An 18,709-nucleotide genomic window follows, 5' to 3' on the forward strand; every position below is an offset into this window, starting at 1 on the left:
GGGGACACCGGAGGGCTGGCCAGCAGTGCCGAGGGCTAGGGGGCCTTTTGAGGACAGAACAGGGGCACTGAGATACGGTGCCGGGCCAGCGTGAGATCTGATGGTCACAATCCCTCCAAAACCGCCTGGCATGGTGTGCAGACAGCGGGACTGATTCCGGGCTGGGGGGTGGAGCTGGCATTGAGAGCGGCTTGGGTGGAGGCTGGTGGAGGCAGCTGGGGCGCCGAGGGTCCGTGTCCAGCTCAGGGCAACCTGGACGCCCCACTTCATGGAGGAGGACGCTGGACCTGCCGTGCCTCACTGTGTGAGGTCCCGGGGGTGTCACACGGGTCCCCACTCTGGGGGCTTAAGCAACAGAAATGGATTCTCTCACGCTCTGGAGGCTGGACGTCCCAGATGGAAGGACAGCATATGTGGCAGGGTCGGTTCCTTCTGAGACCCCTCTCCTTGGCTTGCGGACGTTGGTCTTCCCCTGTGTCCTCACATCGTTTCCCTGTGAGCCTTCATCCACGTTTCCCCCTTTTTTTTTTTTTTTGCGGTACGTGGGCCTCTCACAGTTGTTGCCTCTCCCGTTGCGGAGCACAGGCTCCGGACGCGCAGGCTCAGCGGCCATGGCTCACGGGCCCAGCCGCTCCGTGGCATGTGGGATCCTCCCGGACCGGGGCACGAACCCGTGTCCCCTGCATTGGCAGGCAGACTCTCAACCGCCGTGCCACCAGGGAAGCCCCACGTTTCTCCTTTTTATGAGGACACGGGTCATACTGGATCAGGGTCCCCCCAGTGACCTCATTTTAACTCCATCACTCTGTACAGGCCCTTTCCGCAAAGAAGGTAACATTCCGAGGTGCTGGGGGTTAGGGCTTCATTACACGAATCCTGGTGTGGGGATACAGTTCACCCCATAACATTTGCCCCAGCTCACCCGCATTCTTAAGAAATACGGCAGAGACGCAGAATTCTCTTCATTCCCCCTAAACATCCTTCCCTCTTCCCAAGAGCGACGATTATTATTAGCATCTTTCCAGACCTTTTTTATGGAGGAATATACATAAATATGTGCTGTAGGTGGGTGGGTGGCAGACTGTTTTTAGAATAAAATTTAAATCCCCTTTACAGTAAAAAACTTAATGAAAATTGTTTCAAAATAGATGGAGGCGTTCTTTGTGCTAAATACGGTGTTCTTTGTCTCACTTGCCATGGAAAAGTCCCTCGTTTCAAAAAAACCCAAATTACTAAGAGGCCTTACAATACAGATCACATTTTCCAACTCAATAGCGCACAAGGTCAGCCAAGCAAAGACAGTGTAAACTAGCTCCGCAAGTGTGTTTGTTGCTCAGTAATGAAATTTGTTCAGGGGGCAGCATGATAATCAGGCCTGGTGTAGGCTGGCTGTGAGGTGGCTGAAATTTCAGCCTCTGAAACGCACCCCTTCGGTAATTGGGGACCTATTAAAGGATGCTCGAGGGCAGCTTCAGATATTGTGTTCCTGACTAACGGGGATATAATTTCTTGAAGGGAAAAAGGATTCCGTTCACATCCTTGGTTATCCTGAACTGGCCCTTGGGCAAAAAGAAAGGTGATTGGTCAGGTGGAAGCTGATGGGACACACTTGACCAGGAAGAGGGCTTTAAGGGGCCAGCAGGGGTGAAGGAGGAAGTTTAAGGGTGTCCGTTTAAACTGGCCACCCAAGTCCTGTGCCGGACCCATTCCTCCCGTCCCTGATAACCTTGGTCTCCACCTGAATGTCAGCCTTCCTGGTGGCAGGTCCTAAGCCCACGCTGCTTCTAGATCATGGTTCCTCCTTCCTCCGGCCAAAGCCCCTTGTCCTTGGGGGCTCCCCTGACCCTCATCGCCTCCCGGTGGATGTCATCTCCAGCCACCAGCCACTGCTCTTTCCTCACTGACGCCATGTGTCCCACTCTGACATCTCTGTCCCCCTTTTGGAGTCGCACATCCATCCCGTGTCCACCTGGGAGGCCTGCATTTCTACCAGGGTAAGGAGAGAAGGGGCAGGCGGCAGTGCCCTTCCTGTTTAGTCACACATCGCTTCTGCTCCCAAGCCGTGGCCACGCCAGCTGCCAGGGAGGCTGGAGAAGGCTGCGCCGTCTGCACGACCAAGCGCCCAGTGGAAATAAGGGTTCTAGAACAGAGAGGAGGGAGGATGGGTATCGGGAGAGACCCCTTGACAGACCACAGCCCTGGCCATGCCTGCCGTCGCTAAGAGAGATCTTCTTCCACATCAGCCAGCGCCCTCTGCTTTCCCCAGCTCCTGCGCTGCCTGCCTTCTAGCAGCCGTGACCTCGGCCACTTGCTTTCTTAAGGCTCAGCTGCTGGATCCACCTTCACTGACCCCAAGAGCTGCTGGAGAAAAAACCCAGACATGCGCGGGGAATACACGCCCCTGGACACGCCCGTGGCTCCTTCTTAATCAGCTCTGTTCCCTCCCCCTGGTGGCCCTGACGAGCCTTCGCCGGCCTGGCCCCAACCTCTCCCGCTCCGGGGTGACAGCCCTGCTCCCACCCCCATCCCCGAGACAGCGAGTACCCACATCCTCAGAGCATGTGACCTGGGACTGTGGGGTCCTCCCGTGCTCCAGACCCCCCTCTCTAGCTCCTCCTCCAAGCTCCATCCCCTCTCTCCTCTGGGATCTTCGACCTCCTTTCTCTGGTCTCAGACAGAGTTAAGCCTTCTCGACTCCCTTGGCTTCACATCACCAGCAGGCTCCGTTCTCCCATTCATTCTTTCCACAAATATTCTGTGTGTGCGCCGACTTTGGACCAGGCATTTCCATCTCATGCAAAGATTTTTTTAAAAAAATCGAATATTTTAGCTTTTAACTAAAGATGGCTGTCAAAGGGAGATTGGTATGACGTGGATCCCGGTGTGTCCTTCCTGGGCTGGACTCCAAGCTCCCCACTGGTCTCAGGATGGAGCCCGAGCTCTGGGCCAGGCTGGAGGCCACCGCTATGTGCCCTTGTCCAGCTGTCCACCTCTTACCCAGCCTTGTGGAGCACAGACAGCACTTCCTTCTTGTAGAGTGAACAACCCTGCAACAGTACATGGTGCCCCGACCACCGCAGTCTCCATCCCCCTCCCCAGGTCCCTCCATCTCATCTCATATCAGACCACACATCCAGAAGTCATCTCTTTAACCCGTTTTGGGTTGAATTGTGTCCTCCTCGAAAGATACAATCAAGTCCTAACACCCGGTACCTGTGAATGTGGTATTGGAAATCGGATTTTTCCAGAAGCGATTAATGAGGTCATCCTGGCTGAGGGTGGGCCCAGATCCAGTGACTGGTGTCCTTAGAAGAAGAGAGAAATTTGGACACAGACACGGAAGACACAGGGAAGAATGCTGTACGGATGGGGCAGAGACCGGAGGGATGCGGCCACAAGCCAAGGACAGCGGGAGCTGCCAGAAACTGGAAGGGGCAGGAAGGAGGCTCCCCTAAGCCTTCAGAGGGAGCATGCCTCTGCCGATATACTGACTTTGGACTTCTGGCCTCCAGAACTGTGAAAGAATAGATTTCTGTTGTTTTGAGCCCCTAGTTTGTGGTATTTTGTGTGACAGCCTCAGGAAACTCCTGCAGCGCCCACGTCCAGTCCACGGACAGGTCCTGACCCTCCTGCCTCCACGCATACCTGGAAATAGTCCCACCTCTCCCCATCTCCACCAGTGCACCCCAGCCTTCACCACTGCCTCCCGTCCTCCACTCGGCAGCCAGAGAGCCTTTTGAACCCCCAAACCTGCCCCTGGCTTCCCAAAGCCCTTCCACTTGACCACAGCCTCCCCCGAGGTCTTCAGGCGCCCCGTGAGCTGGCCTGCCCACCTCTCTGACTCTCCATCGCTCTCTCCGGCCCCAGACATTCTGATTTCCCTTCAGTTTCTTACACGGGCCAAACTGCCTCCTGTCTTAGGGTCTCTGCACCTGCTGTGCCCCTACTCAGGTTCCTTTCGTCCCGATCGTCACGCAGCTACTCCTTTTCATCTTTTAGGAGCGAGCTTCAGTGTCACCTCCTTGGAGGGGCCTTCCAGGGACACCTCATCTGGCAACCCCACCTTCCCAGTCGCTATCTTTTCTTCTTTTCATATCATTTATTTGTTTGTTTTCTTATTTATTGTCTGTGCTCCCCCAACCCCACTGCCCGATTAGATGCCAGCCCCACAAGGGCTATGCCAGGCCCCTTTTGTTCCTTACTGTGTCCCCAGGATGGGGAACAGTGCCAGGCACCTTGTTGGCACCCACCGAACGCCCCTTGAAGAACACTGGAGTGAAGAAGTATTTCCATCGTTGAGTAGAAATGATAGGAAGTTATGTAAAAACATAGTCAATGCACACTCATTCATTTAGTTCTTCTAAATCAGAATTTGGAGGAGAGAGAAGTTTGTCTTTGTATTAATACTTAAGTGGGATAAAAAAAAAAAGAAGGAAAGAACTTTCTGAGCAAATTATCTGTGTAGACAGGGAATATGTTTCACCCTCTTAATAATGAACTCCAGCATCTCTGGCCTCAAACACTCTGAGAAGCTCTCTGGCGACGAATACGCAAATTCCAAGTGATTCCATGTTCTGCTGAAGCCCTTACAGGATTCTGGAAGCTCAGGACCCTAATCTCTGTTCCCTGGGCCCCTGTCCACAGCAGTAATGGATGCCCGGAATGGGACTGGGCTTAGTTCTTTACACGTAACCTGGAAATCTGACTTTTTAGGAAGTCAGGCTGCCCCTAGTCACCCTCAATGGCAGAAATGGATACATCTTGGAATTGCCCCAAACAGGCATTTTACAGTCGCTGAAAGCTTGGGGTGGGGTTTACAGGAAAATGCAGCCAGTCGCTCGATCACAAGGTTATTACCTTTTCTGAGATTTCAATGGTTACTTTAAGTTGACCTCCCCTGCAAAAGGCAGATGAAATGCAAAAGTATTGCGAAACTGTGGCAGAAAAAATAAGTCCAAACATCAGTCGTAAAAGCCCAGGCAGTCTCACCCCCTGGCAAGTTGGTTTTCATTTCAGTACCCGTGGTTTGCTGTTAAGGAAAGTGGAGCCCATCAGAACTGGGTTAAAGCTGATGGGCCAAACAGTAGACTTCAGCTTCGAACTATCTAGAAACCCACACCCAGCCACCAAAAACACATGTTAAAACAACTCTAATTGTACATTTCAAAGAACAAATAATTTCGCTTTGCTGTGGCCATTGGTCATTCCAAACTAAACACATCTATGTCTTGTGCTTTGTTTTTATGCATATTTTGGGGAAAGATTGGTTGGGTGTGAGCTATTGCTTCGCTTCCCTTTTTTTGTGTATAATTTAATATTGAGCCTTGAGAAGGGCAGCTCAAATATTGTAACGTACATTAAGCTCTGGGGATAGCTATTTGCCCGGCCTGAGACTCATGCCCCAGGTGGAGGGGAGGCACTTTGATTAACAAGTCCTCCAGGATTACAGCCAGTAAGGGAAACTTTGCTGTTGGCAGAAAAAGGGAGCATGGAACCTAGGCAGGCAAACCCAGCGCCTGTCCACCGCAGTTTGGCTTCAAGCAGAAGAGGACTTGCGAAGCAGTTGGAGGGCAAAGGCTCCACTTTGGTCCCACTTCATGGGACCAACAAGTAGCCCAATGAATCTCCCTGGCATTGGACTCCACCCTCCCTGCTTCCCCTGGGTGATGGGTGGTGGGTCTCCTGGCCCTGGGCTCACTGTGTGGAGAGACTGTCAGTACCTTAGGGCCACCAGAGAGCCGCGAGTTCTGGGCTAACTGGGGCTGGGACCTCCATGCTGTGGATGGCCCCTGAGGAACTAAGAGCCCACCAGGCTGCAGTCTTTCCAGCCTCTGCCCCTTGAGAAGCACCCTAGTCCAGTGGCCTCCATCTCCTCAGGTGTGAAATGGTGACAAGTGCAGTGCCCATATCACAAGGCGATCGGGAAGAAATAACGTAATGCTCCCACAGTGCTGAAAAAAAAAGGTGCCCAGTGCATGCCGGCTCTTGATGGTACGGAGCCACCCATAGCTATGGTCTGGCCTCAGCCGCCCTAGGGGACTCCAGTTCCCTCTTCTGAAGTCCTGTCTACTTGACTGGACACAGGCCACCTTGGCATCCCCCTCTCCTGGCAGCAAGGAGGGTACAAGTTCCTGTCTAAATACCTGAATGGTTGGGACACTGCTGTTCCTCACATCAGCGCCCAGGAACACCAGCCCGCCTAAGGGCATGTCTACTGCCCAGGAGAGATGGTGCCGCTGGGGCTGACCCCACTTCTGATAACAGGACCCCGCCCTGCAGCCAGGTCAGGTTTCACAGGCCTCAGCCTCCGTCATTTCTCTAACCGACCTCTCCTGCTGAGATCCTAGCAAACGCGCGGAAGTGCAAATCTGGGAGATTCGGGGGCAAACTCAGCCCCTTTCCTTGGACTCCCCAGCCCCAGATGGAATGAATCCCATAGGAAGTACAGAAAAAAACATAAAAAGACAAAGGGAGAAATCACCCATAATCCCACCTCTCAGAAATAACCACCCATTTCATATGATTTTGTCTGTATTTTAAAAGATAAGGATGCCCCCCTCCACCATGAACACATAACTGAGATCAGATGCACATACACTGGGTTTCTATTCTAACATTATGCCCAAAATATCTTCCCATCATTCAATGTTTTTTAGATATATAGTTTTTATGTGGGTCCATAATTCCCTCAAATTTTATTTAAGGCATTGCCTAACGGTGAGTATTTAGTTTCTGGTTTCCTGGCCTCCCTTCCCTCCCAGGTCCCTGGGAGGCTTGGTCCTGTCCCACTCACCTCTCAATTACAGGCTGATCCCATAACTTCTCGAATCTCCTCTTCCCAGAAACACCTAGCGCCATCCCACCCAGCAGAGTAGGCCCTTCAGACACAACAGTAGGTGTTATGGGTTCAAGTGCATCCTCCAAAAAGACATGTTCAAGTCCTAACCCCCGTACCTTAGAATGTGACCTTTTTCTTTTTTTCTTTTTTTTTTAGAAATAGGAATGTTACAGATATAAAGAGTTAAGATGAGATCATATTGGGGTAGAACGGGCCCTAACCCAAGATGCCTGGTCTCCTTATAAGAAGAGGAGAAAATAGCCATGGGACAACAGGGCAGAGACTGGGTGATGCATTTAAGGAAAGCCAAGGACTGTCAGCAAACCCTAGAAGCTACGAGAGGCAAGGAGGGATTTTCCTCTACAGGTTTCAGAGAAAGCATGGCCCGTTGACACCTGGATTTCAGACTTCCGGAACTGTGAGACAGTAAGTTTCTGTCGTTTTAAGGCACCTAGTTTGTGGTACCTTATACAGTAGCCTTAGGACACAAATACAGACTTCCTGAAATGCATGACACTGACCCACCCACCAGATGGGCACTTTGGATACATTACCAGACAAAGGCAACCCAAGCTCCTGCACGCCTTTGGAAGCAGGGACTTGGGCTTCTGACTCCCTTTTCTTACTCTGCACCCCCATCCTCCTCTGACTGTGTCACCACCCTTTCTGACCCTTCCTCTCCAGCCACACTCCTGATGTCCCAGAATGCCTTGCAGCCACCCCTAAGAAGGGTAGTATAGGATAATCCCAAGATTGAACCCTGCAGGGCAGTGTCCTGTCACCTTAATAATGACGTGAGTGGGACTTCCCTGGTGGCGCAATGGTTAAGAATCTGCCTGCCAATGCAGGGGACACGGGTTCGAGCCCTGGTCCGGGAAGATCCCACGTGCCGCAGAGCAGCTAAGCCTGTGAGCGACAACTACTGAGCCTGCTCTCTAGAGCTCGTGAGCCACAACTACTGAGCCCACGTGCCGCAACTACTGAAGCCCGTGCGCCTAGAGCCCGTGCTCTGCAACCAGAGTAGCTGCTGCAATGAGAAGCCTGCGCACCGCAACGAAGAGTAGCCCCCGCTCGCCGCAACTAGAGAAAGCCCGCTCACAGCAACGAAGACCCAACGCGGCCAAAAATAAATAAATAATTAACTAATTTAAAAAAATAGAAGAAAATAATGATGTGAGTGACATCACCAAGCCCTTGTTGTGTGCCTAGCACTGTGCTAAACTTTTCACGTGGACAGTAACACCTATTTCTCACAGCAACCCCTTGGGGTAGACGTTGTTTCACAAGGGAGGAAACTGAGGCACGGATGGATTAAGTAATTTGCAGTCGGTGGAGCAGCTGGAATTTGAACGTGGGAAGTTGAATTCCAGAGCCCAGCCAGCTCTGCGGTCTCTGCAGATGGACCATTAGGAGCCTTCCCTCTCCAACAACTCTCAGATTAACATTTAATTGGGGATTTAAAACGCTGCTCTTGTTAGCATGCCTGTGGTCTCTGCGCTGCAATCTTCCCCATTAAGTCGTGTTATGTAAACCACCAGCCCAGATGCCTCAGAGCGCGTGTATCTCCCGGTGCCCAGACTTGGCTCTAAACCCTGGTTCTTTCAAACCGGCAGCAGGGCAGGGAGGTCCTCGCCTGAACTTCGAGCTGAACTGCCCCAGGAGGGCCCACAGATCTCAGCCCCTGGGCTAGCTGGCTGGATGACCTTGGGTGTGTGGTCTTGCTTTCGTCTTCTGTAAAATGGTGCCCGTGGCATAGGAGGTTGCAAGAATCAAACGGGGTCTCACTGATGACGTGCTTAGCACAGCGCTTGGGCTGTGTCTCTCCCTCCGAGGAAAGTCAGTTTCTCTCTCACACACAGACCCCATATATGGTCATTTATGGTAAGAATATCTGGCCATCTATTCTCCTCCTGGGTAAAAAAATGCACATTTAGCTTAAAACCCATGTGCCTCTGCACGTTTCAATGGAGTAAACATGAAAGAAACGAGGAACAATGAGTAAATTCTCTTTTAGGAAGCTTCGATGGACAAGCAGCAAGCTGGGAGAAACGGCAACACATACGGGAGACAGCTCCTCTCTACAGAAAGAGCACTAACGAGTCAAAAAGAAGAAGAGAGTTCTTTAAAGTCTGATAGAAAAATGGGCAAAGGATACGAGCAGACATCTCACAGGAAAATCAATGAAAGGGGCAGATAAGACGTTCCTCTTTGCTCATAATTAAAGGAATGCAAGTCTAAACAACCAAGCATTGCCACTGGTGAGATTTTTAAAGAACGATAATGACCAGGGTTGGCAAGGATGTGGGAAATGGGGGCTCTCATAAGCCATCCATGGGGGGTGTTGACTGTGCAACCCGTTCGGAAGGAAGGCTGGTAGAGGAACTTAACCCACACATTTTGCTGCAGCAATTCCACGGCTAGGAATTTATACCCAAATCTGCAGGGGAAGGGGAGGCTAGGGGCAGGGAACAGTGTTCTAAGCAGAAGGAACAGGACGTGTGTGTGTGGAGACTGTGGTGGAAAGGGGTGTGGCTTGATGGACAGGGTGACACAGTGACTGTGTCCTGGACACAGAAGGTGGCTGGTGACATCTTCTCTGCGGAGGAAGAAAGCTTGCCTGTGAAGTGTGTGGGGATGAGGGTCACACGGGGACCAAGGAGCATTGGCAGGGGCTCAGGGGAGGAGGCTGGGGTGTGAACACGGCTGAGCTGGATGGAGGCTCTGGCTGGGACTGAGTCCCATAAAACGTAAGTGACTAGTTGGTGGACTTTCTTACCTCCTACATCTTGATAGAATATGAGTGTTTTAAATCGCAAAATGCCCCTGAGGGTGGCTGGTCGCCTCGATTAGATGCTGATGGTGGTAGTGAGGAGAAGAGACCAGGGAAAATGGGCCAGAGTGATGACCTAGAGGAGGTGTCTGGGGAGAGGCTGTGCATCCCACCCTGCTTCTCCTCCTGGGGATGCTATAAGACGGGGACCAGGGCAGGGCCTGCCTCAAGTGCTGAAGTAGGGGCGGCACTGAGCCCGGGATGGTTGGACACCTTGAATGCCGGTGAGTGTAGCCTATCACCATTACCAGTATCCTTACTGGGCACTAAATTTTGAGGGGGGTCTATGGGGGGCCAAAATGACAGTTGAAAGCCCGTGTCCTGTACTAGGAGGTTGGTGGGACTCCTTAGAATCAGAGACTTTCGGGGCTAGAAGCAAATCCAGGCAACTCCCTAGTCAGTGCTAGCCACCATCGTCCCGTTCGCTCTAGGATGCCTCCAGTGGTGGGGAGCTCACGACTTCTAGAGGCATCCCCTGCCCCTCCGCACCCTGCTGAGAGCCCTTCAGGGGACCCTCCACTGCCCTTGACATAATGTCTGACTCCTTCCCCATGGCCCTCGACGGTTCAGCCCCTGTTAACCTCTGACCTCGTCCACCCCCTGCACCTTCACTCCCTCCTCACCAGCCTCACCGGCCTTCTCTCTGGTCCCTGAACACACTGCTCTTTTCTTCTGCAGCCGGGCCTTTGCACGTGCTACCTCCTCTCCCGGGGTGAACCTACTCTTCCGTCTCCTCTAGTTAAACCGCCCTCTTTTTTTCAAGTTTCAGCTATTTCACCTTTTCAGGGAGGCCTTCCTTAACCTCCCAGTCCAGGCTAGATGCCGCGGACCTGCTCTGTATAGTCACTCTGTATAGTTACTCTCATATCGTTATTACTTGCTAGCTGGAGATTTCATTGTCTGCTTGACTCCGACTTCGACAAGGGCAGGAGCTGCCCCATTTGTTTCTCGGTCCTCATCGTCTTCCCCCAGTGAGTGGCGTGCACACATCAAGGCCCCCCAGACGCAGTCTCTGATCGGAAACTCACCTGGGCCCCTCTCTGCTAGACAGGTCCGACCCCAGCAGTGAGGGCGGCCACCCTTCCCATTTCACAGGTCAGGAAACTGAGGCTGGCAGCTGGGGCTGGAGGAGGGTTATAGGAGATGGTGTACAAGGAGGGCTGACCCTGGTTCGCTGAACAGGAACAGTTGCTAATTTTGTTGCTGTTGTCGGTATCATTAGACTAGCCATGGTGTTCTTGAGGACACACGGAACATCAGAGTGGGAAGAAAAGACAGCACCCACCAAAAGGAGATGGCCAGGAAGGGACGCACCCAAGCTCAAGTTGAACTGGCGCCTGGCTGAGAGCCCTGACCTGCCTCTCTCTTCTCCGGGTCTGGAGAGTCGAGTGCAGGCTCCAGCTCTCAACACTAACAGCAGGGAGGGTTCACAAGGCTCTTGGTGTCCAGCGCTGACCACACGACGTCTCATTTAACCCTTCGATCATCCCTTGAGGGTGCAGCTATCACCATTCTCAACTCACTGATGGGGACACAGGTGACAAAGCTAAAATGGGGCCCAGGTCTGTCCAGTTCCCAAGACGCTGCTCTCAAGCTCTCCGTAGCACAGAGAGAGACACGTGATAGATTCTAAGACACGTGTTAGATTCAGCTGAGACCAGGCAACCTCCCGTCGCACAGGTAGAGGTCCTGCGCGGGCACCAGCCCTGCCTCCCCAGTGTCCCCATGCCCATTGGACTGGTTGCCCTTCCCGCTGGGAGGCCTGACATTCTCTGGGACATCCTGTTCACCATGACACCTGCACTCCCAGCTCCAGGGTCGGGGGCGGGCTTTGCACAAAGGGCTTCTGAAAGCCATTCTGGTTTGAGGAACAGTCACACCACCACCCCTGGCCACAACTCATGGCCACCTCCAGCGCCAACTTCAGAATTCAGTTCCTTCCCTAGAGTCCCCCCAGCTCAGCTCAGATGCCCTCAAGTTCAGAGACTGACTTTGGCAGTGAAGCACTCTTATCCTGGAAGTCTTACCAGGGGCTCATTCTGGCTTAGTTTCCATGAACATAGTGAACTTGCAATGCATTTCCCAAAGACTTCTTCAATGGAACTTCTTACTAGCTTGCCATCCAGATGGTTTGGAAATCAAGGAAGCTGCTCTATTAGCCTTGAGTTGGTTGTTTTGAATTTGGAGATCCCAGCCTCGGTCAGAACATGAGTGAAACAGCCGGCCATGACGATCTGCCTATAACACGAGCCTCGCAAAGCGGCGAGGGGCAGATTCTGTTCAAAATTCTTCTTTGTTTTAAATAACGAATACAATTACCGATCTCTTTTCACCTTTGATTTTTCAGACGAGTGTACTTAAGTTAATTTTCTCCCCAGTTTTTACTTTGGTTTTGAAACAGAGCCCCCATATCAACAACTAATTTATTATGGAATGGCCCGTGATTTTTTTTCTAGTTAATCTGTCTCTAAGGGATAACTTGCCACTGCAAAGTATATGGCTAGAGATAAAAGCAGGACTGAGATTAGAAAAAAAAAAAATACAAATGAGAGGAAAAAAAGAAGCTGTGGTTTTTCATTTTTCCCCTTAAGCATAAACTGTTGAGTAAGGAGATTTTTAAACGCCAGAGCTTGCTGGGGAGTGAACCAAAGCTGGAAGCCACTGCACTGGCACAAGACACATCTGGCGTTGCAGGGTTTGGAGGAGGGTTTGCTCCAGCGGGTAACTAACCACGCTTACCCACAGCCTAGCTCCTGTTATCCCCAGGGAGGACATTTTCAGAGACAAGAGGGAGAGAGGACAAATGGGAAAAATCAACATCCAAATTAGAAACTACCTAGATTGTGTTGTTTTTCTTGGGCCCACTGTGTCTTTGATTTCCTGATTGCTCAGAGGAAGCATAACAAAATCCATCTGACCCGGCGATTCTGACAGATTCATCTCAAAATCTACCAGTTGAATTAGATCTGCCCATACCAGCGAGTCTCCACCGCGGACAACTGTGGCCCCCCAGGGGACATCTGGCAGTGTTTGGGGACACTTTCGGTTGTCATAACTGGGAGGTGTTGCTACTGGCATGTGGTAGGTGGAGGCCAGGGATGCCGCTACACCACCTGCAGCAGAGAAGGATCTGGACCACAACATTAGCAGTGCCGAGGCAGAGAAACCCTGGTGTGTGTGTGTGTGTGTGTGTGTGTGTGTGTGTGTGTGTGTGTGTGTGTGTGTGTGTGTGTGTGTGTGTGTGTCAAGGTGAGCTCCCGTGCTGGGGCCGTTGGGGTGCCTACACTAAAGTTTTTGAACCTGGAGACGTGAAGTTCAGGCTTCCCTCAGCTCAGGTGCCTAAATTATCTAAGTATCTGAAGGATTAACGGGGTTCTGTTTCCTTTCACTAAAGCACAAAGAGCCTCTTGCCTGGTGATACAGCCAGTGGTGAAAAGGACTTTTGAAAAAGGGTTCAGTGGAAAATGGTTCCTGGCTTAGAGCAGGGAACTTTGAAGGCAGCCCGCATGGGACCGGCGCCCTTCCTAGCGTCTGGGTCTGAATCACGGGCTCCACAGCGGACTCCTGCGCTCGCCTGGGCCCGCCGGGCACTCTTGGCTTCTCTCCTGTGGAATCTGTCTGACTTGCGGCGGTGAAAGGTCGCCAAGGAGCAAAGCAGCAGGACTCCGGAGAAGAGCCGCGAGGCTACACTTGCAGTGATTTTATTGGCAGGACAGAAGCTCGGGGCTTGCCAAGGACAACAGCACTGCGCGGTGACCAAGACTGCAGGTTCCTGGGGTAAAATCTGTCCTGCTGCGCTGGACTGTCCCATTCCCACGGGGAGGAACAGCCCGGGAGGAGGTGGAGGAGACATGAAGACGCAGCATCCCCCTTCTCCCCTCCCCAGCTCCGTGCCCCGAAGGAAAGTACACAGACTCTTTTCTCAGCCACCCCCTCCTCGCCCCCTTCCTTCCACCCTGACTGTCCTGGCACAGGGCTGCCGTGGCCTATCTTTGCTCTGAGGGAGGACTCCATGACGGTGGACGGCTGTGTGACCTCTCACCCCAGCCCTGAGATAAATGTCCCCTTTCGGTGGATGTATCTGCAGCTCTTCAAACTGCGAACACACCTTCCCTCCACTTTCCTTCAGACCCCGTTCATCTCTTCTTCAAATATCTTGCTTAGAAATTCGGGGCTGATTGCAGAGCTCCTGCAGGGAGACCTGACTTTGCTCCTTGCCCGTAGTGGAGTAAAGCGTGCTTGGCTGTACCTGCGCAGCGTGTCTTCCTGCAGGACCTGACGCCTCAGGGCCAGGAAGCAGGTGCTAGGTGCTTCTCCTGCTCTCCTCCTTGAAATCCTCACAGCAATCCCAGACAGAGGTGAGGGTCTGGTGAGCCCATTTGACAGATGAGAAGGTTGAGTCTAAGAGAGCTGATGGACATGCCTGCCCAAGGCCACACAGGTTGATATGAAGCTGATCTGGGCTTTTGAACCAGGTGGTCTGACTCCAGGGCCAGAATTCTTAACCCTTCACAAGGCGAGGGTGCTCGGGGGTGAGCCTGGCACACTGTGGTGATTATTGTCATTTTTGCCAATGGTGGTGCACCATGGGCAGCTGGCATTTGCAGACTTTTGTTCATTCCTAGGCCCTAAGAAGACGCAGTGGGACAGCAGTTAGTCCTGGAGATGGCCCTTGTCTCCTCTACCAGGGGTCCTGTGGTCCTTTGCCTCCCCGGCCCAGGCCTGCTGGGCACCAGAAGTTAGGGGAGGGGCCCAGGGTCACTGTACCCTCCCCTAACTTCTTCCCTGGCTCTGCTGCAGGACACAGCTCTGAGTCCCAGCAGGTCTAGGATTCAGTGGGCAAGACCAGATTCTGTAGCCTTGGTCTGAGTGACGTGGGGCTTGTACCTTGCCGAGGGAGTCTCAGTGGGCCTGGGATCCTCCTGAATTTTTTTGGAGGTCCCAGCCACCCCAGGGCCCGGAGCAGCTCCTGGTACCTGGAGGTCAGCCTGCTGCGGGCGCGCATGTGGTGCCGGAACCGGCTTACCCCACACAGGGCCCAGGAAGAGCCTGGAGGTGAGGCAGGTGCTGGCCGGCGAGGCTGGAGAACAGAGCGCAAAACGCAGAATCACCGGCCTGGTTCACAGGCGCATACGGCAGTCCCCAAGAACCCCAAGGAACTTCAGACGGCAGCTCCCTCCCTTCCGACCTTAGGCGGCGCGCCGGTGGGGGGAGGGTGGCACCTACCTCCCAAAAGCACCAGGACGCAAGCGTAGGGGAGCATGGCTGCGGGCATCCCGTCGGGGTGGCAGGACGGCCCCCAGGGAGAGGAGGCGTGGGCGCGGGCTGTCCGGTGGCAGCGGACTCCGGGAGCCCGCCGGGGTCCTGCGAGGAAGTTGCGAGGGTCCTGCGCCCCCCTCGGCGCTCTCACGCGCTCACCTCCCGGGCTGTTGATGGTTGTAAGTCGAGCTGCGCACTCATAGGTCCAAGCTGCCAGAAGAGGTGGAGACAGCCTCGGGCGTTGCGCGCACTGCCGCGCCCGCGCCCAGCCCTCTGGCGCAGCTCCTCCAGCCATTCAGAACCCCCAGTCGACCCCCCTCCGTGCCCGGGCTCTTGCCTCCCCGCCAGGTCTTTGCAGTGAGCAGGGAGGCCTCCCTCAAACTCTTGTCCGGGACAAGTCAGACGGTGCGGTGCGCTCCTCCAGCCAAAGCGCACCCCTATCCAGGCCGTTTCCTAGAAGGGTGAGGGGGTCAGGGGAAGCTCCTGTACGCCCTCTGGGCCCTCAGACCCCCAAGGCTTCTATTCAGGCCTTACAGATACTCTTGGAAAAGTTGCGTCAACTTGGAGGCGGGCGAGTGCAGGAGCGCAGTGAATGTGGCCAACCTGGGGCGCCCCGCAGCCCACAGCCGCTCTCTGGGATTAGCTCGTCTCCGCTCCAAAGAGCATCTGGGCAAACAGTGTGGAGTAGACCAGGGCGGTTCCCCCCACCCCAACTCCTCCCCTCCCCACATTTCCCATCTGAGTGAGTCAGCTGAGGGTGGCAGCTCAGAGGCAAGGCAGCTGCGAGGAGAGGGGCAGGGTATGGATGGGATGCCCCCAAACCAGTCACCTCCTACCCCGGACCCCAGGCCCTGGGCCTCCCCAGGCAGCTCCCCAGTGGCAGGCAAGCCTTGAAGAACAGGAGTAGCATCTGGGAAGGAGGACCTCCCAAGTTCTTGGATTTATGAATGAAGAAGAGACAGAGAATCACTTGCATTAGAGAAATGTAAGTGGATCGTTCCTAGGGCGCACAGACCACTGGGAGAACGGAAGTAAAGCTGTGTGGGGGTGGGGGTGGAGACCTGAGATGCATAGGTCAAGGTGTCTGTTTTCATTGTGTTGTCCTTAACTGGGGGGGGGGGGGGGAGACAGAGAGAGAGAAGGTAGAACCAAGAAAGGAGGGAGAAAGTAAAAAGGGAGGAGGGGGAAGAGAAAAGGGCAGAGAGAGAGACCCAAAGAAAGGTGGGGACAAAGGAATAAGGCTGAGGGGAGAGAGATGGACAGAAAGGAGAATGGAAAAGGGAGAAGGAATAAGAGAATGAGAAGAGGGAGGAAGAGAGGGAGAGAATAAGAGAAGACAGATGGAGATTGTCGCCTTGGGGAGGACTTGGGCACGTAGGGACGGGTCCGTGTCCAGGGTGCACGTCCAGGCGGTTCACCTGCCCGCTAAAGGGCTTATAGACCCACCCGTCCACATCTGTGGGCTGCTTGGCCCTGGGGGTTGGTAGGCAGCACCCCATCTTTTGATTCATTAGCAGAAGCTTGGGTGAGGCTCCCAGGGGCCTCCGGAGCCTTTCAACTTCAACTTCAACCCAAGGACCCCCGACTGGGGACCCCCGGGGCTGTCCTTAGCTTTCCTCTTCTCCGGAGGCAGGAATGAGGCTACAGCGTGATCTTACACGAATGGAAATGTGAGAGAAGCGATCAATTCCCTTCCTGAAAATGACATTTTTTTCGGGTCTCTATGGATTGCTGAGAACAGCGTGAGACTCGAGGTGGCCCCCCCGAAACCGCGATGGTACCAGCTCCCCGGCAGACAGTGGCCGCACGCGCGCCTCATCTTAAGTTTCTGTGAAAGGAGTAACTTATGGGCGGGAGGAGAGTTGTGAGGGGTGGTTATTTATAATTGCATAATTGTGATTATTTGTGGCAATTATGTGCCTTTAATTTTTCAAAATGTACAATTACGGATAGTTTTAAACACTGCATGCTGTTCTGTCCGTGAGTGTTTGAGGCTGTACTCTCTGGACTTCCTGAATGCGGGCATTTTGCTGTCCCAGGTCGCTGACGGGGCTTTGAGTATTAATGGTTTGACACGGGGAGGAGGCGTGACATTGATGTCTCAGGTGCGGTTATGATTCAGTACTTTCAGAACCTATTGTACTGCTATTAGAAATGGGAACTTCCCTGCAAAGCCTGGTGCTCGTGTGTTAATTGTTGTATTGGCTTCTTTATAAATAAGAGGAATTTCTGATCATTATTTCGACCTTGGTGTGGGCCAGGTGCTTCAGATGCATATACTTTATATCCGGACAACTTGATGAGAAGTAGAAAGTATTGTTGGCCCCATTTCACAGAACGAGGAAACTGAGTTCAGAGAGGTTGGGCCACTGTCCCAAGGCCAGACAGCTGGAAGGTGGGAGAACTCCTGAGTCCCTGCTTGTGTCTGGGATGCTCTTGTGTCTGCACAGGATGCCCTGTCTGACCGTGCTCTTGGCTTCATTCTGAATCTGAAGATCCTAAACGAGGAAGCCCATTCTGTGATAACAGCCATTCTTCGAAGAAGCTTAGGCATGACAGGGAAGCACTATTGCAAAGTGATGCCTAAGGCTTAGCTAAACTCATCTGTTGAGATCGAGAGTTACAGGTGGTACCCGTGCCTGCCCAGCCACACTCTACCGGTGGGTGAGGCTTGGGAGGATGGGAGAAGCTGGAAAGGGCCTTCGAGGCCGACTGGTGCCGCTCTCCTGGTTTTACAGGTGAGAAAACAGAAGCACAAGGGCAGATAAGCTCCCTGTTCAGCGCAGATTTTATTCAAAAAAAAAAAAAAAGAAAAGAAAAGAAAAGGAAATGAACAAGTAGCAAAGTAAAGGAGCTGTTACACTGGAGGATTACTGGACTGAATGCCAATATTATGACATAGAAAATATATATATATATGTGTGTGTGTCATCTTGGGCATGTTACTTAACTTCTTGTCTCATATGTAAAGTGGGATAGGAGTAGTATTGTTGGGAAATTATGTGAGATAGTATATGTAACGTAGAGCACTTAGAATGGTCTATGGTTCAACCAAAGACTATATGTGTGTTTGCTTTCTTCATGGTATTTTATTGTGTACATGCAATAGAATTAATTTAGCTAGTTTCCCATTGATCAATGTATAGCATTTTCAATTCCTCTGCTATTCCAATGTTGTTGTGAATATCCTTACATATCCATCATGAACGAGACTCCCCTCTGGTCACAAGGAGATCAAACAAAAGAGAGAGAAGGAACTGAAGCTAAACTTATTTGGCTTCAAACATAGATATTTATTTTTAAGCAAAAAAGTTGTATCGTCCAGACCTCGCATTTTGCTGAAGAAAGGGTGGTTTTCGCTCAGTTCCTGACCCCTTTCTTACCTACAGGACCATCCCCCGAGAACACTGGAAATGGTGGTAATTATAAGGTTTTTTGGGGGAGAAGCCAATTCTTTCCTGAGCCCAGACTCTGCTGGCCGTGAGTCATGTCCGTGGGCATTATCGCGTTTTGGCCTCCAGAGGTGCGCTTTTCTGAGTTGTCAACCGCAGGGGCCCTCCCCAAGTGGTCTGAGCGGCAGGGGGTACGGGGGGGACACAGGGCGGGCTTTGCTGGAGCCAAGCACAACCCGTGTGAGGGAGGGCCATGAGCCAGATGTCCAGGGTGGGTGGGAGGCCGGCCCTCTGTGCTCTGTGTTTATCTCCCACCCCACCCTCCCGCCAGATCAAAGTCCGGGGCTGGGCCGATAGGAGAGCTTCGCAGACTGGGCCGCTTTCTTCCCT

At 52.8% G+C, this 18,709-nt stretch overlaps 1 protein-coding gene across 1 annotated transcript in view; it reads right to left on the reverse strand.

Moving 5' to 3' along the window:
• APCDD1L (APC down-regulated 1 like) overlaps positions 1 to 18,709 on the reverse strand; it is a 58,460-nt gene that overhangs the window by 34,149 nt on the left and 5,602 nt on the right. The window contains exons 2-4 of the mRNA XM_073793310.1: positions 15,087 to 15,137; positions 14,895 to 15,032; positions 14,695 to 14,748 (exon numbers count right to left, since the gene is read on the reverse strand). Coding sequence (XP_073649411.1) covers positions 14,695 to 14,748; positions 14,895 to 15,032; positions 15,087 to 15,137 — 243 coding nt within the window. The remainder of the gene's footprint in view (positions 1 to 14,694; positions 14,749 to 14,894; positions 15,033 to 15,086; positions 15,138 to 18,709) is intronic.

The sequence above is a fragment of the Tursiops truncatus genome, chromosome 15 (genome assembly GCF_011762595.2).
Source record: "Tursiops truncatus isolate mTurTru1 chromosome 15, mTurTru1.mat.Y, whole genome shotgun sequence".
NCBI lineage: Eukaryota > Metazoa > Chordata > Mammalia > Artiodactyla > Delphinidae > Tursiops > Tursiops truncatus.